The sequence below is a fragment of the Serinus canaria genome, chromosome 1 (assembly GCF_022539315.1).
Source record: "Serinus canaria isolate serCan28SL12 chromosome 1, serCan2020, whole genome shotgun sequence".
Lineage (NCBI taxonomy): Eukaryota > Metazoa > Chordata > Aves > Passeriformes > Fringillidae > Serinus > Serinus canaria.
The window spans coordinates 42,011,729-42,038,969 of NC_066313.1; the positions used below are offsets into that span (position 1 = coordinate 42,011,729).

General features: G+C 38.1%; 1 protein-coding gene across 1 annotated transcript in view; it reads left to right on the top strand.

Moving 5' to 3' along the window:
- The window catches only part of DDX10 (DEAD-box helicase 10), a 154,108-nt gene that overhangs the window by 117,835 nt on the left and 9,032 nt on the right, over window positions 1–27,241 (top strand). The window contains exon 17 of the mRNA XM_030234540.2: window positions 26,017–26,150. Within this exon, the coding sequence (XP_030090400.2) occupies window positions 26,017–26,150 (134 nt within the window). The remainder of the gene's footprint in view (window positions 1–26,016; window positions 26,151–27,241) is intronic.

Here is a 27,241-nt window from a genome sequence, read left to right on the forward strand (position 1 = left end):
TCCCTGATATATTTTGCTGTTCCCACAGGAACTAGTGCTTGCATATGAGACTTTATAAAATCTATGCTATACATATTTTAAGATTTTTTAGAGTCACAATCTTTCTGCTTTGAGCACATCTACAAAATACATGTGGGTGAGCAAGGGGCATATACTCAAAAGATCTGGCAGATTCAGGCATTGATACCTGTCTATATCACATCTCTGCAAGTTATAATGCTATAATGCTGCAGCCCTGAAGCACAGACCTGTTTAGCTGCTCCCTGAATGCTCAATATAGCATTCTCTTTTCTGTGCCTTGTTCCATACTCTGTTGAGATTTTAACTAGAAAAATGCTTAAATCCACTATTTTGTTTTAATCTCCAGCATTCCCCCCCACCATGGAATTTGAGATACACTTGCCAAATGTAGCTCAAGAAATCTTTGTGCCATGTGGGAAAATTTAAACAGGAAGGGGGAAGTCAAATCCCTTGAGTAGGGTGGCTGATAATCCACTCATAGAAATATATACTTCAAAATATTGTGAAAAGTCTCCATCCATTGTGGATAATTCCTGTAGTTACTGGGTTTATAGCACTTCTGCTTCTGCCTTAAATTTCCCTTTTCTTGACATCTAGCCTATAGCTTGTGCTTAGGCTGGAGACACTGGATTCGGTGTGAATGTGAGCAGTAATTTCAGTGTTGAAAAGAGGTTTACAGGAGTGAAGGAGGAATTTGGTCTCTCCTGTGAATCCAGGTTCCCAAATCCCCTTGATCACTGGGGCCACTGAGTATTCTTGTGAAAGCCTCATGGGATAACTGGTGGTTAATAGTGAAGATGCATTGTTCTGGTCACTTCTCATGACCCTCTCATGGATGGTGTTGAGGAGGTGTTGCTTTAGCTCCCTGTGATTTCTGGTGCTGGAGCAGGCTTTCAGGGCCAGATCATTCTGATGGTCTGGAGGTGCTGAGGTTATGGAGTTTGTTGTTCTTAACTAGGAGAGAGTTGTGTTGTGCTGGTGTAGCCTCAGGGCTGTGTCTTGTCACTGCTGTTTGATAATCACTGTGAAGGACTTGACATTATTCTTCATCAATAATTATTTTTGATTCTGTCAACCACAAAGAACGACAAAAAATTAGGTCATATTCATCTACAAAAACTTGCAGTATGTTTAATGTGAGGAGCTTACAACTGAAATTACTGTGTCAATTTAATCCCTTTTGATAAGTTAGACTTCTTTCTTAAAACAATCTCATTAACCTTAGTTTAGAAGTAGTTCTGGTCTGTTAACTCTTGTATTCTGGATGCATATCCCAAAGCTGTAAGTAACTTTATTTATTCAGTTCAAGGTTTGAGTGTTTTGAATTTCCTTGAGAAGCTCTGTGAATAAACAGAGTAATTTGGGATATCAACATCTTAACGTACTAATTTAGGAATTTCATTTCAAAGTCAAGTCATGGTAATGGAAAATGAATTCCTGATTCTGAACTACTTGTGTGCTGAAATATTTTTTAAATTCAGGGTGTTCTACAATATTTTAAGTTAATATTTGAAAATAGGTATTATGTCCCTGTATAGAAATGTTACCTGTATTTTGCTTTTTAAAAATAACATTGATTCCAGTTAATATAACCATTGAATTGCTTTAAATCAAGTTGTAATAAGTCCTGTCTTTTCTGCAATTAATAATTTATATGATTAAACCAATATTTCAGTGTTCTGACCCTGAACAAGTTACAAGTAAGAATTCTCATGCATTGATTTGCCAATTACCCAAGGTTCTGTAAAGCTTTTCATTGCATCCAACAGCACACTGAGGATTTCAAACATATTTATCAGATTGACCATTTAAACTAATTGACCATGGCTATAGCAATTGAATTTTGTGAGTATAATGTTCACAACTGTTATTTTTTATCATATGTGGTATGTGATGAGAGTTTGCTTCCCTGCATGCCAGAAGCTGATGTTTCACCAGTCACTGAGGTGATTTTTTCCTAGACCTGGCACAGAAGCATAGTAGTAGGACTGTGGACCTTGCAAATACTCCCTTATTCCCTGAAGGTCTGCTGGGGTGAGGTTGATGCACAGTGGATCAACACAAGTGCATCTTCATTACCATGTCTGATGTAACTATACCTTATTTCTTGTTTTGTGTTCACTTGCACATTTATGGTGAAGAGGGGAAACTTCTTTTTTCTTCAAACTTTTGGGGCTTTTTTCTAATATTGGTGGCTTGCAGTTCTAGGGGAGCTTTTGATGAAATATGTAATATGGATTTTTAAGAGCAGAGTAACAGAATTTCTGGCATGTTAGGGAGCACAAAGGTTATTGTCTTACTTGATTTTAAATGATTCTTGAAAATTTCTAGGGCAATTCCGCTTAAATTTCTCCAGTAGACTCCAGGAATATTACACTGTTTTATTCATTGTTCTTAGGGAAACCTTTTGTTTTTAGAATGTATGTGTAAATTTGATTGGAACAAAGGTTTTGGAGACAACTGCTGAGCTTCAGAGTTTTCAATGTCTTAAAGACAACACAATTTTATTTATTTCAGAATCAACAATAAATTGGCATTTTGAGAGGGAAAAGAAACCCTTATGTTTTCTTATTGCAAGTTTAGGCTATAAAAATTGCAAACTGAGTAAATATGCATTTCAATCTTCCTCATGACTTATGTGGGTTTGTAATCATTTATTTGTATCATAGAGTTACAAGTAACTCTTGGTATTTGTAGAATTGAGGAATGCTTTGGCACCATTCCACCAAAGCTCTTGGATGGGGCTCAGCAAAGTGAATGTTTACTTGAGTTGCTGCTTCACATCCATCCCTCTTCAGAGCAAAGGAGGTGTATATTACTCTGCTTCATTTTTACTCTTTATCTGTCTCTGTAGATATTAGGAGCAGGATTCCACCATCAGGTGTTTGCCTGCATATGGCAGTGTGGTGGAGCTCAGGGAAAGCAATTCAAGAGCTCTGCTAGTCCTGCACTGCAGCATAATTTCTTACTGGCTTCCAAAATTTCTTGTTCAGTTTCTTCACTGATTTAACACCCTCCTCAATAGTCTCTGTCTGAGCAGCACATGGAAGATTGCTTTGGCCCTCCCTGACTCTGGCCATAGAGTAAGAGGCAATGGACAGTTCTGGAGCAGCAGATCCACCAGAATGAAAAGAAGAAGAAAAAAAAGCTGTTCTCAAATGTTATAAACCTTTCTTTGAGCATTTTCTTCTTAGTAAATAGACCACTATATGGAATTAATTGTAATAATTCTTGATTTGTTATCTGCTCTATGTTACTCCTTAATAGTGTTTAGTAACCAGTATTTGAAATTTCTTTCCCTCTAAAGTACAAAATTTAAAGCTGTTACTCCAGGTTCATTTGCTGTGTTCCATACATGTGTGGAGCAGCAAATTGTTGTATATTAGTGTGGAGTTCTTCTTGCCTTTGGCTCACCACAGTCCTTTGCCATAATCAACACAGTACAGAAGAATTGCCTGGGAGTGAACTTCTGGAGATCTTCACCCTCTTTTCCACCTCTGCTCATAATCCTGAAGAAGTGGGAAAATCCAGCCAAGGCAGACATAATGACCTTAGGCTTACAGCAGCCTTCACACAAAGCTTTTATTTGGGAAGTAGGTATTTTCTCTGGATTGAGAGATCTTTTCCTGTTCCATTGTGGAAAGCCAGATGTATTCCCATTTCTCAATTCTATCTGTAAAAAATATTGTGCAAGTGATTGCATTTTACGAGTAAACTGCATCAGATTGTTCAAACTTGTTTATTTTGCACCTTGATTTGTTCTGGTAGTACTCTGATCTGCTTTACAGCTTTCCTTATGTGTTTGAAACTTTCTTAGATTTCAGATGCAGGAGTTCTACTTTGCTCCATATCTCAGATGTAAATTTCAGAATGAGTTACTTGGCTGATGAGCAGGGGTAATCTTTCAGATGTGTTTTGATCACATCTTCATGCAGCACACAGTGGTATTTAGTTTTAAATTAAGCAGTTCTGTTTTCTCAGCATCCCCCCTGTTTATATTCTTGGAATGTATTACTTGCAGTATTGTACATAGTCTGCCATAGCACTTGTAATTGCTACTAGTGATGAAAATTGATTTGGGCAATCAGAAAACCATTATCTGCATTCTGACTGATAATGCTGCAGTTACCAACATCTTAAAATTTTTCTGATGGTTGTTTTTTCAGAATGCTCTGGGGTCATGCAGTCACCAGGATTCTAGTTGCTTTATGCTGAATCTTAAGTGAGCATTAAAAGAGAAAGAAAAAGTTCTTGGTTGTTCTCTCAAATATATTTTTTTTCAGAGTTTTTAAAGATGTAGTGTTTTGTCAGACCTCCCACGCCAAATATCTTAGATCAGGAGTAGTGCAGTATCCCTTGTTTTACCACAGTGTGCAGAGATTTTAATAAGTTTTCTGTTCTTTCACACTATCAGCTGCATTGATAAACCAAGCAGTTTGTTAATAAGAAATGCCAAGCTAGTGTCTAACGTGGATATTTAGTACCTCGTGGGAAATCTGGTAAGCCCATACTTCCCCCAAATGAAGCTCATCTTGTAGATGAAGTCCATTAGGATCTGGGTCTTTCTGTGTTGGTTCCCTCAATGTTCCTTTTCTTTAAGGCCTAATGTTTCCTTTTTGTATTGTTTTGTTTTTCCCTCTGGTCTTTCATGAAATTTGTTGTGGACTTACAGGTTTCTTATCTCTTGCTGTTTCCTTACCCTCTTTTCTGTTTCTTTTGAAGGAGCTAACTTCAAGCTGCTATTGCTTCTGTTTGGTTACTTTCTGCTGTGGGGAAACCAAGAGCAGTAGCAAAGGGAAATAACAGGAAGAAAGATAATAGCATCATCTAGTAGCAAAGCCTTAGGAAATGTTCCAAGTATTTTTAGAGAAAAGTTTTGAGGGGCTTTTTTTGTTAGTTTTGTTTTCTTCATACTGTAAGGTCTCATTTTTCTGACATTCCTTCAAACGAATATATAGTGGTAATACTTTGCTGGGCTGTTGCTAGGATTCACATTTAAAAGATGCCTTGTCCAATGAAGGTGCAAATGAGACCATATGCCAAAGTCAAGAGTACAGATTTTATTTAACAGTGAATGTGAGGTACAGGGAGGAGTGGGGGATGAAGAGAAAGAGAAATAAAGTAGAAATAAAGTCACCACCATATGGGTCCTGCAGCATCCTTCTGGCCCTTTTTCTTCTGGTCTTCTCTGTGGTGGGGGTCCTGGAGTGCTCTTATGGAGGCACTACTCTTACAGAGTCCAGGTCCCAGGTTTGCACAGTGTCAATGTGTTCCTACAGCTGGAGCTGCATGTATATAGGGAATTGATTCCTTTCTCACCCACAGTTTGCTATGGTATGAATTTTGGTAGATTGATAACTGATCCTTCCTCATACTTTAAGGAAAACACTTACAAATAAGTAGAATTTTCTTATAAGCAGCTTTGCAAAGCAAACTGTTATGACTGATAATAAGGTAAGTTGAGCATATGTCAGTAAGGCAGTCAGCAGCATGTAATAGGATTAGACCTGGTTTATACAAGTATATTACTCTCCTCTCTTCATTCTTTTTGGACAATCTGCCAAGGCTTTGAAATTTTCAGCAAGAAAAATTCTGGGTGGACAGGGGAAGGTGATTAATTACAGTCACAGTAAGTGTACATTGACATGATGTACGTGACTGGCTATTTAAGGTGAAAGCTCATAAAGATCATTGTTTCATAATAAATGGCAATCTCAGTCCATTTTCTTTGCTAATTCATATGCTGTTAAAAATGCCAAAAGTTATTAGCATTTTTAATTTCCCATCACCTAATATTCTAGCAGACTATGTATCTACAAAAGTAGTGCTAAGGTCATTATAACTATTCAAGGTATTTACTAACTTAAGAAATGCATAGAATTTATGAAATTCATCCTTAGTACATGTACAGGTACCTGTACAGCCTAACTCTATGAATAAAACCGAAGCTTTCTGTTTATGAATTAATTTAAGTCATAGCCAACCAAATCAGAGTAGGATAATGAGAAAATTAAAACATCTTTAAACACCTTCTCCCCACCCCTCCCAACTTCCTGGGCTTAACTTCAATCCTAAGTTCTCTACCCCAAGCAGGATGAGTGAGCTGTTAATGTGGCTGTGGTCAGTTCATCACACATTGACTCTGCTGCTCCTTCCTACTTAGCGGAACGACTCCTCACCCTCTTCCCTGGCTCCAGCATGGGTTTCCTTTCAGGGGAGACAGTCCTCCATGGACTTCTCCAACATGAGTCCTTCCCCAAGCTGCAATTCCTCACAAAGTGCTCCAAAGTGTGGGTCCCTTCCATGGGGTGTAGTCCTTCAGGAACAAGATGCTGCAGTGTGGATCATCCATGGAGCCACAAGTCCTGCCAGCAAACCTGCTCCAGTGTGGGCTCCTCTCTTCATGGGGCCGTAGGTCATGTTGTTGTGGGTAAGAGGGGGACCTTCAGACAAAGTTTACAAGAGAAGCCATCCCACTGAGTCACAGGGTGCAGAGAGGACCCCCTTCCTTTCTGAACTCCTTCTCAGAGAGAAGCCTGGGTGAGGCTGGATCTGCTCTTAGCACCAGACTGTAAGTGCTTTAAGTTACTCTCTGTCTTACAGGATTAAAGATGGCAAATCAGATACATTTATGTAAAATGAATTATTTATTATGACAAATGATTAGATAAAATATTTTAATCAGAATTATTTACTACACAGTTTAAAAGCTAAAAATACTACTACTATTTAGTATAGTATAGTACTCAATGTCAAAACAATTATATTAAAAGTAGCAAAAAGAAGCAGTCATTAAATAGAGATTGATGTAACTTGCCATACCAACAGTTGTGGGCAGATCTCTTTCACTTAGCCACAAGAACTATCTGTGGCTAAGTGAAAGAGATCTGCCCACAAAGAAGGGAGCTTCATACACACACTCCAAGAAGGAATATGTTAAAAGAACCCAACATGTGGAAGTGGACTGGACTGTTCGAATGTAAAGTGATTGACTGCCAGTCATAAGTCTTCAGGTCACCTTAGGGACTTACCTGCAAAGTCTTTGGCTGGCTGTCAGGGTTTGAGTTTGGGGTTGGTGAGACAGACTGGTTTTAGCATAATTCAATACCAAACCCAGCACATGATGCCTCCTCTCAGCCCACTACTGATAGCCTGCAAAACAGGGCATTGTTTGAGTTGTTTGACCACTTTCCACGAGCCCTGCTACATCTGCCCAGAGCCTACTGGAGTGTGGACTTCCCACAGTGTTTACAGCCTCCTTCAGGCATCCATCTGTTGTGACCTGGTGTTCTCCACAGGCTACAGGTGGGTCTCTGTTCCCCCATGGAGCTCAATGGGCTGCAGGTGGACTCACCATGGTTGCCACCATGGAATAGCGGAAAATCTCTGCTCCAGTGTCAGGGCACTTCCTCCCCATCCTTCTGTGCTCAATGTCTGCAGGGCTGTTTTTCTCACATTTTCTCACTCCTCTTCAACTGCAGCTGTGCAGTTTTCCTTCCTTCCTTTAACTTTATCCCAGAGGCACTGCCATGATTGCTGATGGGCTTGGTTTTGACCACTAGTGGATCTTTCTTGGAGCTGGCTGGCATGAGCTCTGTTGAATAGGGGGGGAGCTTCTCTTAAAAGCCACCACTGTAGCTCCCCCCCGCTACCAAAACCTTATCATGCAAACCCAAGACAGGGACCCAGCTGACAAATGTAAAGCAAAGAAAGAGCTAAAATTAGAAGAGGTAAAAATAGAGGATGGGAATCTGATTGATCTTACAAGCAACACATTTATGCTTAATTCTGTCAGGTTTGCTGTATTTTTTAGGTCAGACTGTGGCTCAGGCAAAGTTCACAGAAAAGTAAAAGGTGCCATTCTGAAAAACATTGATTTAAAATTTGTTTTGAAGTCTATAAAAAAATTGGCATGTCTTTAAAATTGGTTGGTATGGCTAGGCTGTTTGGATTTATCCCATGACCAGATCAGAAGGACCAGATCCTCAAGACAGGAAGACAAATTACTTATTAACTTTGAAGGTAGTTTACTTACAAGTTTATCAGAAATATTTATCTATATGATGCAATTGGTGAAAGGACTTTTGATGTCATAGTATTGCATCACAAAAAGGAATTTTCTAGTGGGTGTAACTAGGAATTCCATCCAGCTCCCTCTGTTGCCAGTGAATGCAGTTGGTCTGTATCATGGCAGAAAGACAGGTACTGTATTTGTTTTCCCTTTTTCAGAGTTGCCATGTGGACACAGGTGAAGAGTAAACTTGGAGCTGTACTTTGCTGGATGCTGGCTTCACTGTATGTGTGTTTATTCATTAAAAGCTAGACAGTCATTGCTCTTCTGAGACTGGGCTGCTCTGACAGCCATGGGTTGAAAGCACTTTCTGGGTAGTCAGTGAGGGATCATTGTGGGTTCCTGCTGTAGTTCATCTTGAACTGGTTTTTAATGTCTCTTTTCTCATCATAATGCCAATGATACTGAAAAAATTCAGAGAACACCTAAATGTAGACAGAGAGCAAGAGATTAGTGCAGATATCTGATTCACCAACTAAAATATGAATTCTGTTAATTTGTTCTGCTTAAAATGAGTTGATTTACTTAATTCATTACTACAGATCGATGAGATTAGTTTTTCAGGTGCTAAAGAAAATAACCTGTATTGTTTGTTATGAAAGGCATTTGAAAGACAATTCCCTGTGTAATTTGTTAGGCATTGCATTTCAAATCCAATCTTCAGTTGAAATTGTTTTTAGATTTTTACAGATTCTGTAATTTTACAAATTGCTAACTGCATTTGAGTGTCAGACACTGAGTGAATTAAAGTCCTAGAAGGCTTCTTGGTAGGAACATAAAGAGCATTGAAAAGAATAATGCAGCCTGCATATATAGAAATGCTTGGGGATGTTTTTTGTCACTAAGAGCCTTCACAGTAGCATCAAAATATTCTAGACTTCTGGAAAGATATCTCTTTGTAAAACTGCCTAAAAGATGTATAAATATATCACTGCACCTGTTAAAAAAATGGTTAAAATAATATTAGATAGATAAATTACTGTATAATCCAAGGCTCTGATCTGTCTCAATAAGCAGGTATTGACTTAATGTTAGGATCATTTTGTGGCCATCTGAGACCTATATTATTCTAGAGGCTTTCCATCTTAAAATCTATGAATATAAGGATGGATTTCTGTGTTAAAGGATTCTCTTTCTGCTTCCAATTTTTAGCTTTTTATGTTAGCAAGAGGAATCAGAAAAATCTTATTCAGTTCTGATTCCTGATAGCCAGAACAAAGATAATGGCTGACTCAGTAACCCATTGCTCACTTATGGATAATATCTAGTGAAGCCTTTTCCAGACTGTGAATGGTAAGCCAGTTTTGGAGCAGGTCTGTAAGTCCCTCTGGAGAAATGAGGTAGATCAAAGTGACTTTACAGGTGCACAGGGAGTGCCCCTGGCTGGGGTAGAAGATAAGCAGCTTTGGTCTGAATGGATGTGCTGAAGCATTTCTAATTGACAAGTAGAAACTAGGAGAGTGATTCACTTAATCCTTGTTGATGTTCCCTTTTAGTAACTTCCAGAGAAAGACAAAGTACAGTGTAAGCTTTCTAGCCAGCTTGAGTTGTTGTATAGTGAGTTTTATTTCCTTCTCTAATCTGGTACAGTGACTCCTACTGATCATTCTGTTGTTTCCTGTCTCATCTTAAGCCTGAAGTTAAAATATTAATAACAGTACTGATAAAATATCAATTCTCATAAACATTGTACTTTCGCTGTGTGTGAGAAATGCTGTCATAGTCTTCTGGTTTCATGTATTCTGGGTGTCTTCTGGCTACAGCCTGAGCAGCAGGGTCCCAGGAGGAAGAGCAAGCTATATCTTCAGTAGGTGGTGGCAATTAGGCTTTCCCTGGTTGCTGAAGTCATGGAATGAAAGAATGGTTTGGGTTGGAAGGGACTTTAAAGATCATCTGGTTCTAACTCTACTGCTGTGGGCAGAGGCACCTTCCACTAGACCAGGTTGCTCAGAGCCCCATCCACCCTTGCCTTAAACACTCCCACCCATGGGGAATCTGCAACTTCTCTAGAAACATCTTCTAGTAAGTCTGGAAGTATTCCAAAAAGAGGAGTATTTTTTGTGTGCTATTAGACAAAGATGATTTGGCCATAGCGAAAAATCCATGTTGTACATAAATTGTTCATCAGTTCTGTAATTTTTCTTAGTGTATATCATGTAGACCTCAAAGCAAACTGCAGCTGTTTTCAATAGTCTCTCCAGAATATGCACAAGAGAATAGTTTCAAACGCACAGCGAGAAATTGCAATTTTCAAGTTTGGCTTTTTTGTTTGCTTTTTTATTCTGCTTTGTGGTGATGTTGAGTAGGACTTCTGCTTTGTCCCTCTGCATACTGATGTCTGAAATTACCTTTGGCAGTAAGATGCTTAGCGTGTTTGAAGTTGTCTTAATATAGTACTGTCTTCAGAAAAAGACTTTTAGCTCAAGCATTTTTCAGATACTTGAGTCACAAGCTCAGTACTAGAATGAAATAGTGTCATTAGCAGTATTAAAAAGAATGATCTACTTGCCCTGATATTTTTGCCCTGATGTGTTTCACTATAAAAGAAAGCCACACCGTATCTTCCCAGAACCTTTAGCTCTCTTCCTGGCTCTTAATTGGTAGCTTGAAACATCAGGTAGATCTATAGCTGCTAGAGCTATTCATCTGTTACCCTCACCATTCAGTGGAAATATTTTCAGCCTGTTTTAGCTTTTAGGCTGCTGTAAAGTGCTGAAACTGCCAGCACACAAGTCTTTTGTCCATCAACCACTATAGATGTGGCTTTACTGTAATTAAAATTCATGCACTTAAAGTATGGTATTTGTAAGCAAAGATAACAAGTTGCCTGTTGGAAAATTGTGTCAAAGGCTGGTGATAAACTACTTCTGTATTGCAATACCAACAACCATCTAACTTAGTGAAAGAGCAGGAAATGTCCTCTGTAATTCTAGTCATATTTTCCATGCTGCCCTTAGAAAAGCTTTTTTACTGTAAGGAGCTTCTAAACCAAATGAGTCTTCCATAAGTTTAACTGAAAGTATTTCTAGAACACTCATTGCTGGTGAATGCAAGTGTTATTTAAAATAGTGTTATGTAAGTCTTCATGAACTGAATTTTCAAATTGCCATTTAGCTTTGAATTCTGAAAAGCTTTTCCTTGCATGCTGCCTTGACAGGTTAATAAATTGTCCAGTATGTTAGACTCTTCAAATTTTGCTGACCTTGTGACTAGTAGTAAGTGCCTTGTGATCTTTCAGCGTATTTTTCCTCACAGCAGTCTCTAATCAGGATTTACTTCTGTTCACATGTGCAGGCAAGAGTGGTGGGATGTATTGAGGGAATTCCTTAGACTTTTGTTTTTTTGACTTGGGGCTGGAGCAGAGATTTGAACAGGTTTTCCCACTTGTCATGCTAGTTGCCTGCTTGCTTGACAGTCCTTCCTCTCTCTTATCTAAAGGGCTTTTAAAAAGAGAAACATTAGAAAGATGAAGTTAAAAAGAAAATGGCAGTGTATACATGATGTGAACATGGTACATGCTTTTTTCCAGTCACTGTAGGTAGGTCTGGTTTCCACTGCTCTCTGTATCTCTTGCTGGTAACACCACCTTCCTGTTGAGAGGTATTTCCAAAGGTGTTTTCCAGGCCATATTGTTACACAGAGGGCATCAGAATTTCAACAGCTTTGTTACAGATTTGGCAATGAACCATACAAATTGTCAGATGTGTGCAGATTACAATTAAAAGTGTAGATATGGATTATGGTGGCTTCTTGAAAACAAGAAGTGTTTGTGTAAATGTATTAATCCTTTCCAGCTAGAATACTGTATAGCCATCTTAGCTTTTCATAAATTGGCTGCCAGTGTTTTTATGGCTCTATTCCCTGAATTATGGCAGTAAAGTTTGCTTATCACAGTGTCAGTCCAGCAAAATAGAAAAAACATGGTACTCAAGGTCAGTGATAGGTTTTACTCTCATTTGGAGAGTCAAATTGTAAAGGTATAGAAAATGCTGCTGCAATGCTTGAAAAATCTCAAGGCTCTGGGTACAGAGCCTCTTCTGTAGTACACAGAAGGAGAGGACAGAGGCTGTAATTATATTTTACTGTTTTGCCTGAATGTTCTGAACTCTTCCTTTGGATGAGGATTCCTTGGAACTCTTCAGGGAAGTCAGAACACTTACAATTTTGGTGCATTCTTGTTGTTTGTGAAGCATCCTCTTGAGTCATCTTTTCTGGGAATGGTTTTTAAATGGCAGTGGGATAGATTACATAGGAGTATTCTTTATAGTCATCAGGCAGTATCTAGAAGTTTGAGGAACAACTGAAATTTTAAAGAATTTTTGGCCATTGTTTATCTATTTTGTAAGTTTATTCATCTGTCCTGTCTTGTAGCTTTGAAAGCTATTTAAAGTGAAAAGTTCTGTCCTAATGCACTATTTGAGGCAAGGCCTTGACTTTATAACTCTTTTTGACTGTGTTTTTCAAAGGAGAGCTTGAATGTAGCTTTACTTTTTTTAAATATCTGATTATAAACTTTAATTTTACCAAAAGAAGCAGAAAGTATGAATTTGGACAGTAACAGGCTGGGTTTTTTTCCAAATCAAAATCTTCTTGTATTATATGTTCTTGTACAAAAAATATTTTCAAGTAGCTTAATGGTAGTAATAGTTGTCTCTGAACAAAAAGACTGATTATTAGCTGAAAATGGTCTTAAAAAGTAATTAAAATGATTCATACCAATGGCATGTATTTCCATGGTCAGGTAGTTAGAGAGGCTATCAAAAGCTGTATCAGTAAAGTGCATTTAAAAGAATCAGGATGAAATACATTGGTTTGACTTCCGTGATCAGGTCATTAAGTTACTATTAAAGTTAAAAGCAAGTTATTTGTTTATCCTGCACATTAATAGAGCAGTGATACATTCCAGTGTTAAATTTTGCTTGTGATTTTCTGCTTCCTCTGGAAACTGAAGTTGGAATATATTGCTGAGGAGAACTTAGAAGTCTTTTACACATACCTCAGGGGTACGTTTTGCTCTTGGGTTCAGGATTCAGCCTGTCACCAGATACTTTATAAAGCTGTTTCTTTCTGTCTGAATCATGAGGATTGAGGGTTTCTCTTCATTTTGCTCTGTAATTAGAGGAACAGCATCCTCTGAAAATGTCCCTCTAAAAATTCCTAGCTTTCATGAGAACTAGGAAAAATCTTTCTGAGGCGTTTCATAGCTGCGTTTTCTGGTACTTGTGCAGGATCTGAGGTTTTGCCTTGTAAAGTTTTGCTAAGTGTCCTAGCATGTGGCAGCAAGGTTGTTATGGAATGCCTGTCTGTGCCTTCTATTCCTGCATCAGTTGAATTTTGATGCTATCTAGTTTTTGTTTCAAGCAATTGAGTTGTTTCTACATAATAAAAGATAAAGATGTTGTTGATGCAGTGGCACTTCTGACGTGGTACTGCTTATAAATATTCTTGCTCTGGATATGATACTCACTGTTTCAGTGGTATCAGAGTTTAACTAAAAAATACCAATTGCATAATATATTCTGTACTTTAATCTCAATTACCTGAAATCATGATTGGAGTAGGTGTTCTAATTTCTCACTTTTGCAATTCTATATATATATAAAATCAGACAAGAAAAAAGCTGAAATGGTTAATCCTGATACTATTTTTGTATACTGGTAGGTGATTTCTTGTTGATGTTAAAAGCGCTAGCACTTTGAAATGGTTTATTTCCTTTGTAGTTGTGACCTTGCCTATTTAAATTCAGCTCCCATTGGAAAGAATGCACAACCATTTGTCTACAGGGTAGCACTTCATAGAAGTAAAGAGAAAATATAGTTGTCAAGCAAGTGGCTTGATGCAAATGCATTTAGTTGAAAGTATTGCTCTGGCCTTCAGTCATCCAAATGTTATCCTGAATAATTTTTTAACCAATTAAACTGTTTTTTTGCATATGCCCTTATGGCAGCTTCATTAATTATAACTGCACTAAAATAGTTGTATGCTGGTAACAGTTTTTAATTTATTTTACTTATATGAAGTGTTCATAAAAAAACCTGCTCTATAGTATATTTCTTAGAGTGTTGCAACATTATAAATTAAATAATACTTCAGCTGATTCTTGTAGCTGCCTCTTCAGTGAGACACAGCAGACTTCCTAGCAGAGAAGCTTGAACCTGACATCCCTGACTAGGTCACGTGGTGTCTGACTAAGGCTTAAGATTTCTTAAGATAAAGTAAAATATCCTTGTATTTTAGACATATTTTTTTTGAGTCTTAAATCACAGACTATTTAATAGGGGTGATTTAATTTAAATTTAATTTTAATTAGTGTGCAGCTAGAAACATTTAAACAACAGAAGAGCACAGGTCTCCTCTGTCCAAGGTGCTTTCAAAGAAAGAATGTTTGGAAGCACAGCCTGTCTCAGATGTTTCAAAGTTTACAAATAATCTGTGCCCTCTGTTAGCCATTGATCTCATTTATCAGCTTCTTGTCACTGGAAGCAGTGTTTGGGGTGCTAAAATGGATTGCCAGCAAGGTGCTGAAGCTCTCAAAGAAACTGATCACCTTCAGCAGTGGTGCCTCTTCATCACAACTGTGAACAGGAGTTATGGAACAGTGACTTGAATTATTCCTTTAAGAAAAGGCATCTACAAATTACTTTTTAATCTTTTTTTTACTTATACATAATGTATAAAGCAGGATTCTGTACTTACTTAATAAAAATAGACTTAATACAAAAGCAAGTTTAATTAAAACTCATAACTGGAGATGTCAGAATGCTGATCATAGGTCTGAATATACTTCTTTCTAAATTTAGTTATATATTCTGAATTTCATGATGGATATTATGTACTCAGTGCTTTGGGAAGTCATGCATAATGTAACAAGGATATTCAGTTAACAGTACCTCTAGCAAATGTTCTCTGTGCTAATGTTGTATGCCAAGTACAATGTGATATAACAAATTATTTATTTATTTTCAATAGATCATTAAATTTTATCCTCAAAATTTTGTGAATTTCCAAGAACTTAAAAAGGAAGCATAAGCCATTTAAGATACATGTGTGAGGAGATAGGTTTGTGGATGCAATCAAATCATAATTGGATTTTATAATCAGGTTGCTCTTCTGAGGCAGAAATAATTTTAGCTACTCCATAATGCTGAAATCCTACACTTCTCTGTGGCAAAGCCTTGTAGTCCTGAAGAAAGCAAAAATCCTACTTTGAAAATAAAATGTTCCCCTTGCAAAGATGTGTGACTGTGCAAAGAGCACCAGGCACTTATGGCCCACCATTTCTCAGTGGAGAAATACTGCACTGTCTCTGAAATCACTTTAAAAGTCACAGTTCTTTTGTTTGACTGTCTTTATCTAATATAACAGATGCAAAAGGTTTCTAAGGGAAAAAAAGTGTTGGCTTTCAAGAACTGAAGGATTACACCGATATAAATCACCCACCCCAGGCAGTGGAGAAAGTAGGTAGCATTTGAATATAATTTCTGTGTTTGGGGTGTGTTATGGTTGCTACATTCAGATTTTCATCAAGACTGAAATACTTAGAATCAATGACTGCTAACTGATCCTTGAGGATGGATCTCAGGGAAGAATTGATGTGGCCACAGGAAGCCCTGCCTGACCCCTTGTCAGTTCAGAAGATACTGAGCACAGTAAGTCTAAGCATTGGCTTCTGCCAGAGGTGGAACACCCACAAGGCAATATGTGGCAGTGTGTCTGCACTCCAGCCAGTGGCTGCTGTTTGAGTTTGCTGTTCCTGTCCCCAGTACTTACTGATGGATGGCCAATGGTGATTGCAAGCAGATTGTGTCACACCAGAAGGCCGGAGGAGCAGAGAGCTGTTCGCACTGGGGTTCAGAGAGAGAGGTAAAGTTAGGCTAAAATTACTTCTCCTGACAGCTTTCTAAGCATGTTGTGATCTATTTTCAAATCAGAGAGATTAATATTTATCCTTCTTGTTTTCATTTCCATCACATATTCTGTATTAGTTGCAAGTCTTTGGGGGAATGGGGAAAAAACCCATCTTATATTTATTAATAATATGATAGATAAAAATCACCAACTCAATAACAAAAAGTTATTAAAATACATATTTTAAATTTTTAGGTACATTTTTTATTTTTGAAAACTTTAAAATGGTGGCTAAAATGAAGCTATTAAAGAATGACCCATGAAAAAATTTGCTAGAATAATTGAAAAAATTATCCAAGAAATAAAATTGCTGATTAAGTTTCAGATAGAGATGTGATTTAGAGAACAGTCAGTAATAGAGAAAAAACTAACTGCTTTTTCATATCAACATGTATCCTTTCCTCATTCTGAAATACTTTATTTATTTGGTATATTTGATAAGTTAAATTCAGGGTGCCATTAAAAGTTGAAAAACATATTAGGAATTGAGGAACTGGTTATCTTTGTTTATACTAACATCCTCTTTCAGCTGGTGAATGTAAATTAGGTTTGAGTTTTTTAGCCATACCAAAATCTCATAAGATGTGATGCTTAGAAGTAGTAAATTTTGCTAGCAGCAGAAAATGTAGACATAAATGTTAAACTTACAATACAGCACCTGCTTGCATCAGCTTAATTTTGCCTACATGCATGTGCTGTATTTAAGATGGTCCTATTTAATTAGTAACTTTTAAATCATATGCATACAATATACATATTTTAGAAAATAATTAAAATTCTGGTTGGAATCAGTTTCACTTTCAGATGGAATAGGAATCAGCTTGACACTAACGGTGATTAAAAATGAGTAATAATCAACTGGCAAAAAAGTGATGGCTCTTCTATCATTTGCTAATGCAAAAGGAAAAACTAGGAATTTAAATTCTTAGCATAAAATAGTGGTACACATTTTGTGTCAAGTCCAGTGTAAAACAACTGTGCCCCAAAGTACTGGCATTTAAAAAAAAAGTAGCAGTGATTACCTGTGAAACAAACTGTGAGAATGAAAAATTTCCTGATTTTAATGGGGTTTATAATTAGTGATTCAAATCACTGATTTAAATTGATCCCCCTGATGTTGCTCTCTCTGATTCCTTGAGAAACGGATGTAAAATAGCGTTGCTTTAGTTGAGTATGAAGAGGGAAAGTTTGTACCTGCCTGTGCAATGTTCATGACGTTATGTCTAACCATACCTAAGTTTGATCATTCAGACAATTTTACCAAAAGGTAATTTTCAGGGAGTTAGATAGAGCCATGTTTCACCAAAGCTGTCCCCACAGGAGCTAAATGCCAAGGTAATCAATCATACAGCGTACTGCATCCTGTTGTTATGGATATAGTACATTATTTATGCAGTGTAAAGGTTTTTTAGATGTTGTTGAAATGAACAGGCTAGCACATGGCAACTCTAGGTTATAATAAGTTACATGAGCTGAAAATTGCAATTTCATAAGTTAAAATTTGTATAGATGCCTTCAATGCTTGCAGCAAGGTAGAAACTGATTTGCTGCAAGTGTGGACTTCTGGGGAGCAGCAGAAATTCTGTTAGAAATCTGTAGTAAGTCAATTGCATCTACAGATGAGTATTTGTATACCACTTGTATTTCTTACTGAATCCAAGAGCTGTTACTCAGTCACTGGAAATAGGGTAAAACTTTTTGGCAGCAGTACAAAGACTATTTGAGAGATAGCACAGTTTGGGTTCTTCAGGAAGCCATTGCATAGGATATAATTAGGCACAGGCTTTTGATGGAAAATTGTCTCAGCTTTCAATTTTTCCTTCACTGTATTGTTCCAAACATTTTGGTTTTGCTGAGAGCAAGATAGTCATCTTCACCAGATTCATTTAATAAGCTGTTGCATTTGTATGAGAAACCCTAAAAGACTGATAGAAAACAGAACAGTGGTGGAAAAAATAATGGCTTCCATGAAATGAGCGTGACCAGCTTCCCTTCTCCCTGTCAGATATTTTGGTTGATTTTAAGGGAAATCTGAGTCATACCTGTAGAGTGATTTTCAAATTGTGATCATTATCCCTCTGTGGCTGAAGAGTTCTGAAGCTGAGAGTTATTGACAAAGGTTATTGGCAAAGCACTGCTGTTCCTTACCATGCCTTGATATATTTTATTACTGTTACCTACATACTTTTTGAGCCCATGTAAACTCCTGAATACTTCAGTGAAACATTCATGGCTTTGGTAAAAAGATAAGGTGCCTTTGTGTATTCCACCATGCATTCTCTAGTTCTGTTGCTATTGATTTCATTCTGTAGCTGGGACTTCTTCCTCTTAGCTGTTTTTCTACATTCTTTGCAGACATGCAATCAGCCCTTGTGCCATTCTCATGCTTTCTTACTCTCCCCATTTCCTACTCTATTCCATTTTTGAAATTGACTTAGTTCTTCTTTCCTTCTTGGCTCCATTTGTCATCACTGTCATCTGCATCACATCTTCTCTTGTAGTCTTCCTCTCTTAGGCCCTCCCACTTTTGCCTTCCAATTCTTCCCTGTTTGTCTTTGATTCCTATTTCCACACTGGTCTTTTGTACTTTTTGAGCTGCCACATTTCTTCATGCCCTTCAGTTAATTTGCAACGTACGCATGTGTCAGTGCTACTCAACAAACATTAATCAGCCTTCCTCTCTCTTGTTGGTCATTCACTTGGCCTTTCCATATCCACTCCAGTTTTAGGGGGTATGTAAATGTGACTACACTGTTCTTGTGTCTCTCTTCTCTAGTAGCTCCTCCTTTGTAATTTCTGGAATCTTATAATATTCAGTCTCCTTCTGTGATGATGTTTTGCACAGCCTTTTGCTTTTTTCCCTTCTCTTACTCACGGAGAGAAATACAAATTCATGTCTGTACTCAGGAGTCTTATTTCAGTTTCTCTACTCCAGCTGTACCTTAAAGTCTTAGCTGACAGAGTTCATGGATTAGGCAATATTCAAGAAAAAAGTTTGAGCTTCTTGGCTATCTTCTTTCACAGTCATTCTGCGTATGACCACTTTATCTCACTTCAGCCTATGCCTTAGCATTGCCATGGTCACTTTCTGGTGCTTATCTAAATGCTTCCTAATTCTCCAGTTGTCTTTTCATTTACCACAGATGACAATTGTGTTCTCTCCTTCTTGAAAGTTCTCCTGTAGGTTCTCTCTGTACTAGCATTCCCCAAGCCTGCTGCACAAATATTATGACATTTTACTCAACTCCTCAAGTAACACTAACTCGGCAATTATTCTTAATTTGGGTTGAAGTTTTTGCTTTGAAGTTGCTTTACATTATTTTAGACCTGAAAATTTGTTTCTTTCAATTAGTTGGTCTAAAAGATCTTGCCTCATATAAATCTTTAATATTCTTCATACTTGTCATTTTTAAGACATGCCTGTCATACTTTTTCATGTAGATAAAATTGTTATCAGGGGATATTATAATTTTCTGTCTGCTGGTGGATGGATGCCAGTCTACCTCAGAATCTTTTTCAGTTTCCTTATTGAGGTTCCTCTTTGCAGAAATGCTTGTGGAAATACCAGGGGGCAGGTCTCTCTGCTGTGTCCATTGCTCAAATCTTCCCCAGGCAACTTGCTTCCTTGTCATTCATCTGGATTCATCTGTTTTCTTGTGGCTTCTTTGTAGTGCTTGCACTTTTTGTGCCAGCAGTTGTCTTTTGCAAAATTGTGTAGACAGAGATTCATGGCTTAAGAAGGTGAATTCAACAACAACAAAATAAATTAATAATAAATGACCCTGCAATTGTGCAGCATCAGCCAGTGCTTTCTGATTTACTTGTTAGTTGTTTTGAAATTTGAACAAATATGAAGCTATTGCAGCTGCTATGTAGGTCTGGAGCAAAGGCCCACCAGGTCTTGTTCTCCCAGCAAGCAATTGAGTCAGTGCCATGAGCAGTGATGCCTCTTCTGTGTTTCTTTTTCTCAGTTTATGTCAAACCACCAGAATGAGTTAAAATAATTTTCACTGCCTGGAATTAATTTGATTCATATTTTTCTCCCTGTAAGTATGCTATTTTATATGCCTATTTTGTACAAGCATTTAGAGTACGTGACTTAAGCAGTCCAGTGAAAGCATAAAAATGGTGTCGTTGGGCAAACACTTAATGGCAGTGTAGCTCTTTGTTGTGTACTGAATACAAATCAGCTGTTTCAAGAAAAGAGCAGAGCTAACCAGTTTACAGAATTACGTGACTTAAAAGGCTTCCTTTCTGATTATTTCCTGTCAGTGCTGCTGTTGATCTGTTCCTTTTTGAAAAATACCCATCACTAAGCAAAGAGTGGTTCCTGCCTGCAGTCTCTGCTGCGAGTAGTGCTGGTGGTGGGACACTGCTGTGTCACAGCAGGGCTGCAGCTCCCCCAGGCTGTGCAGAAGTGCTGGAAAGTGATACAGAGAAGATTCTCTCATGTAGGTACCATCTCTGGACATATGCCGAGGTTCCCTGGAGAAGGCGGATGTGTTGAAATGTTTGAACACAGACACTACTTTGGATACTTACTTTGGGTATTTGAGGTGACAGCCATGACTGCTGTGAACATGAAAGTAGACAGAAAGAAGGACTGTAAAGACAGTCCAGGGGTTATGTATATTGAGAATATAAGTTAAAGAACATTGTTCCACACTGTAGTTTTCTAGTTGGAGTTTAGCTGGTTTTTTTGGTTTGGTTTCTTTTTTGACATGGCCATAGACTTTTTGACAAGTATGCTGGCATGTTTTATTCTCTCAGATTTAAGTAATTTCTTTTTACACTGCTACTTTCCAGAATGTAATGTGTTTCAGTGTGTATTTTGCTTCTAGTGCTACCTATCCAGCTACTAAGTTTCTTTTCTGTTGTATTTCATGTCTGTAACATGAATTACATTTAAGGTAACAGTGTAGTTGTTTTATCCTGATACTAGTCTTCCCTACTGCTCAAATCACCTTGATAATTGTGGTTTATAATAACTTGAAGGAACTTGCCTTTACAATAAGTAATCTACATGTGTCATAGAAGAACAAATTAGAAAAGGAGAAGTGTAAGGTCTAGTTCTGAGTCATATCCATAACTGAAATCCAAATACATTAAAACAAAAGGTCTCTGAGTAGATTTAGAACTTCTCACCAAATTCTATGAGTTTTGTGTTTTCAGTGCTTCTGAATGGTGCTCGTGGCAGGAGCTATTTCCAGCACAAATTGCTTTGCTATAGATCCACAGGAATTTGGATGTCAGAATATCTGCACTGATATCTGCTAGTTTGGAACACAGGCTTACCCATTCATTGACCATAAAATGTGGGGCATTTAGGAAAGCCAAGAAAGAAATTTAGGTGTTCTAATGTGCATTATGTGAGACCACTGGTAAAAGTAAGATTCTGCTGGCTAAACTAGGCATACTGTATTTGAGATCTCAGATGGCTTAAAAGAAATAAAAAATGGCTGCATGAAATTGAACCTTGATGTGGCTGCTAGTGATCAGGAATGGTGAATGACTGAAGGTGAAGCTAAGAGTTATCTGTCCCTTCTAGTGAAAATCAAGAATCAGATTCTCTGAGGTGTTGTAAAAACCAGGAACTATGACTGACTCATTCCAGAGCTCAAAGATCAGTGAGATCGTCTTAGTGCAAGGGTTGTGTCTGGCTGACTAACCTGGAACCTTGGTTTCCCCAGTGTTTGGCTACCAGCCTATATGGCCAGAGCCATGGAATGTGGATGCACCTTAGATGGTATAGAGGGGAGCTGTGAGTTTTGGCACAGCTTGGACAGCTCTGTGTTTGTCAGACTGTATGTAGTTTGCTCCACTGGCTCCCAGTCAGTTTTCAGTTTATGCTAAGGCTTTTGTCTTGATCTTCAAAACAACTGTTGGATCAAACACCCTAGCAACATCAAAGGCTGTATTTTATTTTTGAACTGCTAGAAAAGCTGTATTCCTCTGGGGCAATGTACATAATGAAGCATCAGAGCAATCATTCAACAGCTGGGGACAGTGTGTGGGGTTGGGGTACAGGCTATGAAAAAAACCCAAACCTGTGAGGTGATCAGGTGAATCCACAGTAACACATTTTAAAGGAAATGCTACAAAACCTCTCTGTGTATATTAATGGCTTCCATCATAAGCATGATGCAAAAGCAACTTCTGTTTTCATCTAAAAAATAATTGTCAAAAAGAAGAAAATAGAGAAAATTTGGAATGCTGTCAGATCTTACAAGGTACTTTATTTTTAAATATCCTGTTCTATTAGCCATAATAGGCTAAACTTCTGAAAGTTGGGTAGCCTCCTAGCAGTGTTTAGAACTTAACTTTTCTTGGCATTGCAATCACAGGCATCACTTATTGGGAGAGGCCATAGTAGCAAAAACTAAAGGGTGGCATAACTCAAAAAGGACAGTATTGAGTAAGTGTGATGGACTCAAATTAAGTGTGATCAAATTCTAAACAAACCTTAAGAGTTTTGTTTCCAGCTAATTGGAAATATTCTCCCACTGTGCTTTGTAAAGTACTGTCTACAGAACTGATAGTGCTTAAGCAATTATTTCTCCCCTCTCAGCCTGGTTGCTAGAAACTGATAAATTGCCTAAAGTGCTGAACATCAAAAGTGCAACCCTAGACAATTTAATTGGAGGGGAAAAAAGCACTTCTTAAATTAGATATAAGTTTAACACCATAATAAATATGTATTTTAGAAATGAAATCTTGGTGAATACAGTATTTTTCTATTTACAGGTCTTCATGGTGTTTTTTTTCAGTTCTCCTTTTCTTTCTTCTTCTGATGATAGTCAGATAATTGCCACCTGAGTGCCTATTGCCTGGTAGAAATGAGACATCGTTCTGGTTTTTTTGAGCATTCAGGTCCCTTGGGTGTCTGAGGTACATCAGTTTCTTAATTTTAAGTTTCTCTTAGCCTGCCTAACTCATTTACCTGAGCTCCATCAGCCATTCAGGCCCTCTTAGGAGGAGGGGGAGTTATCATTACATCTTGTAACAAAGAGGATGAATTGGAGGTATTCTGTTGATGAACGTGGCAAAAGCTCTAGAGGAGCCTGTCCTGTCTGTGTCACAGGGTGTGTGTTTTCAAAATGACTGCAATAAGATCAAATGGGATTGTTGGCTTGGTAAAATGTGGAATGTTGAAGGCAACAAGGTTTCCAAAACTTCCAGCACAAAAATTCTGCTGAATTTTTCTGAAATGTTGAGTTTGCATAAGAAGCAGCTCTTCTTCAGAGGGAGACTGTGTGAATGCAAAAATGATTGCATCTCAGTGTCATGTTCAAACTGAAAGTCTTTGTGCAGGTTTCTGTGGAACTAGAATTACAAAATACATGGGCTGATGTGGTACAAAGAGAGAGCTTGTCATCCCTGAGCAGAGTCAAAAGATGATTGCCACCGAATTCAGTTCTCCTGATTTGATGTCTTTGATGTCAAGCATGGCAAGTTTCCTTCCACAGTTGAGCTTCACAATAAATACACGCTCCAAAGTGCGTGTTACATTGCAGCCAGCCTTAGACATGAAGTACAGGCCATCAAAATCTCTTCTTCTAAATGCTTTTGATGGCAATTGCCTTAGGACAAGTCTAGTCCTGAGTCTGTAAATTGCATCCTAGTTGTGTCTGAAGAACTTTTACACGTGTCATTTTGAACTATGATTTTACTTCTTTTCTCCAGCTCTTGTGGTGAGTAATGTGAAGTCACAAGATCTTCCTGACTGGCTGATAAAACTTTGAAGTGAGAGGGGAAAAATAATGAGTTTCTGTTGTTCAGCTGTGGATGATAAATGTTCCTGCTCAGGTTCTTAACATTATCAGGGTCTTAGAAATATTTTAATGAATATGTAAGCAGTGATACTTACAAGAAATACAGCCTCATGATTCGTGATGAGTGAAAGAGGCATCTTTGCCAATTATTTCTTTTGCTGTAGCAAGCATTATGTTTAACACTTCTCTGCTTATTTTCTGCTGGACAAAATTAATATGAATGTGTAACTAAAGTGAGGGTTTGGTCTGTGTATCATAATGGAGACTATTAATGAACAGCTCAGGTTTTAAAAGATGACTCCCAGTAAATGTTAGTAGTACAGAACTCTCTTGCATGGTGTCACGCATACATATTAAAAATACATTATTTCATAGAAGAGCTTTGAATGCTACTTCTCTTTTTCTTTTCTTTTTCAGTATAAGATAGGTATGCACCAGCTATATCAAAAGAACAGGTGCAATTGGAAGGACAAGTAAAGAGCAAATATTTAATGTTGTAGGAAATTAAAATAAGCTATAATTTAATGCAGAACGATTTTCAAATAAGAAAATTCATTAGCAAAAAGGTGACCTTCAAAATAGTTTTCTGTGGAGTTAGTAATGCTCTGTAAAATTGTACTAAGAGATGAGCTTGAAGACATTTTTTTGTAAGCAAAAACCCTGCAAAACCAAAACCAACTTTCTTGTGAAGGGGTACCTGAAGTTCCTGAGAATCAACATGCTTGGTGGTTGTTACCTTAGGAAGCTTACAGTGCTGGAGTCTCTTTTAGTCTTTTTATGCATCCAGCTATATATATATACTTTTACTGGTATTTAAAGTAGTGAAGAACAAAATGTGCATTCAGTATGTTTTTCCTCTGCCTTCCTCTGCCAGACTGCAAATCTGGCTTTTGTCCCTTTCTTTTACTTGCTTTCAGTACACTGCAGAAGTGTCACTAGTCAAGCAAGAATGGACTCTTGCAGTAGTGACTAATCTTACCCTTCACCAGCTCATTGCCTTTCATTCACTGAATATGAAGATATAAAAGAGACCATTGGTGTGGTTTCTGTTTGACTTTTAAATTTATTTTTATTGCAGGAAGGTATGTGCCCATAAAGACAGTTCTTTAAAAACTTGATGATAGAAATGGTGAAAAAGCAAAACAAAAATTAACTTTAAATATATAATGAATTGAAGTTATTCATAGAATGAAAGATCGTTTAAATGAGTACTGTTTTAGAAACTCAGCTGTGTGCATGTTGATTAGATATATAAACAAAAGGTAGAAATGTCTTTAATTATAATTTCTTGGAATTTGTTTTTGCTTTCCAGCATAAATATGCATGGGTCTAGGGTTCATGTTGCTTAGAAATGCCTGTAAGCTTGCTGTCTGCATTTCTGTGTGCGTATACAATTGCATGTGCCCTCCAGTGTATCTGCTTGCTTTGTGCCTACTAGCAAAAATGTACAAAAGTGGTACCATCAGTTCAGGATTAAGTGGAGCTGAACCTGCATCTGCAAAATTAGCCAGCTTTTTTATATTATCCAGTACTTTTGTGGAGCAGCATTTTCTGTGCTCTCTTTGTTAAGGATTTAGTGAGGCACTGCCGCACCCCGGGGAACTTGCCAATGCCATCAGCCCATCTGAGATGTACTGTGGGTGCAGAGGGAAGCTGAGTCCTAGAGAGGAGGGATGAGGGGATCTGGGAAGATGCCTGAAGAACATGGATCTCTTGGAGAGGATGGTTGAAACTCCCTTAGAGCAGTTAATTCAGCTTAAGCAGCTTCTTGGTTTTTAACTGCAAGGACACCCAGATGAGTTTTAAATCAGACTATTTCATTACATTCACCTAACAGCAGTGATTTATGTGTCCACCTGTGAGCATCTCTTTGCCAGTGTGTTTCTGAGGGACAGTAAAGCTGCATATTACTTAGATACTTGCTCTCAGATGGCTGTTGATTAGTTGTTGCCCAGATCTCTCCTAGATTTTGTAGATTTAAGATTGCAATGTTGGAAAGTAGAATTTGAACATAAATCCTTGTGCTTCCTTTTTTAATAATGTTTCTTCAACCTTTAACAAACAGCCTCGGAGGAGAGTACTGATGATGACAGAAATTATTCTCTTTTCCTGGCTATAATCCTGGTGGTGTTTGACTGCATATGGGGGCTGTGGTTTTTGTTACAGCCTCCCTATTAATGGGGTTATGACAAGTAACGTGGACTTGTTTGCTTGTCTTGTAACTCTCCATTTGTCACCTCACAGACTGAAGAGGAAACAGTGGCCTTTCTTGATCACAGTGGAAGTGAAGAAGAGTTTGATCCAAGCACTCTCCCAGATCCTGACAAATACAAAGACTCTGATGCAGAGCAGGATTCAGAAAGTGAAGACAGCTATAGGTATGTACCATCTTCCATGTTCATTTTAATATGATGGTTTTTATAAACTGTTTTGATTACATGTTAGGAATTCGTCTTATAGTCCTCTGTCTCATGGGATTTAGTGTTTGACTTAGAAAAGTTTGTTTGTTAGGTGCTGAACAGAAATCTGAGCTAAAGGCTATTATTTTCTTTTGTGAAGTTGTGTGAGAATGATTTTTGAGTCCATGTTGAAGGGATCTTGGTGAGACTGTTTCACACACAAAAATCTTGACTAATATCCTAGAGGTTTCATGTGTTTCTTTGGTGAAACACATGAAACCTCTAGGTGCCCACCAGTGCCCACCAAAACCACTCAATCACTGCCCTCCTCAGCTGGGCAGGGAAGAGAAAATGTAGTGACCAGCTCAGGGGTTGAGATAACACCAGGAGAAATTCCTCACCAGCTACTCTCATGGGTGAAGCAGACTTGACATGTGAAAAAATGAATTTATTTATTGCCAATCACGTAACAGTAGGGTAATGAGAAATAAACCCAAATCTCAAAACACCTTTTCTCCACATTTCTCTTCTTCCCAGGATTAACTTACAATTTCTTCTACATCCTCATCCTCAGCAGCAGAAAAGGATGTGGAATGCAGGTTGCAATCAGTTCATCAGACATTGTTTCTTCCTCTCATTTCTCCTCAGGAGAGGATCCTTTCCCTGCTCCCATGTGGGGTCTCTGCCACAGGGGACTTCTTCCACAATCCTTCAACTCTTTCCTGTAGGCTGCAATTCTTTGTGATCTGTGCCAGTGTGGGTCCCTTCCATGGCATACAGTCCTTCAGGAACAGGTTCCTCCAGTGGGGACTCAAGTCCTGCCAGCAAATGTGAACCTACCCCAGCATGGGCTCCTCTCTCCACAGGGCCACAGGTCCTGCCAGGAGCCTGCTCCAGTGTGGGCTTCCCAAGGGATCACAGCCTTCTGGGGCTCCATGGGCTGCAGGGGCACAGCTGCCTCAGCATGGGCTGTGGGGGAATCTCAGCTCTGGCACCTGGAGCACCTCCTGCCCCTCCTTCTGCACTGACCTGGGGCTCTGCAGGGCTGTTCCTCTCACATATTCTCACTG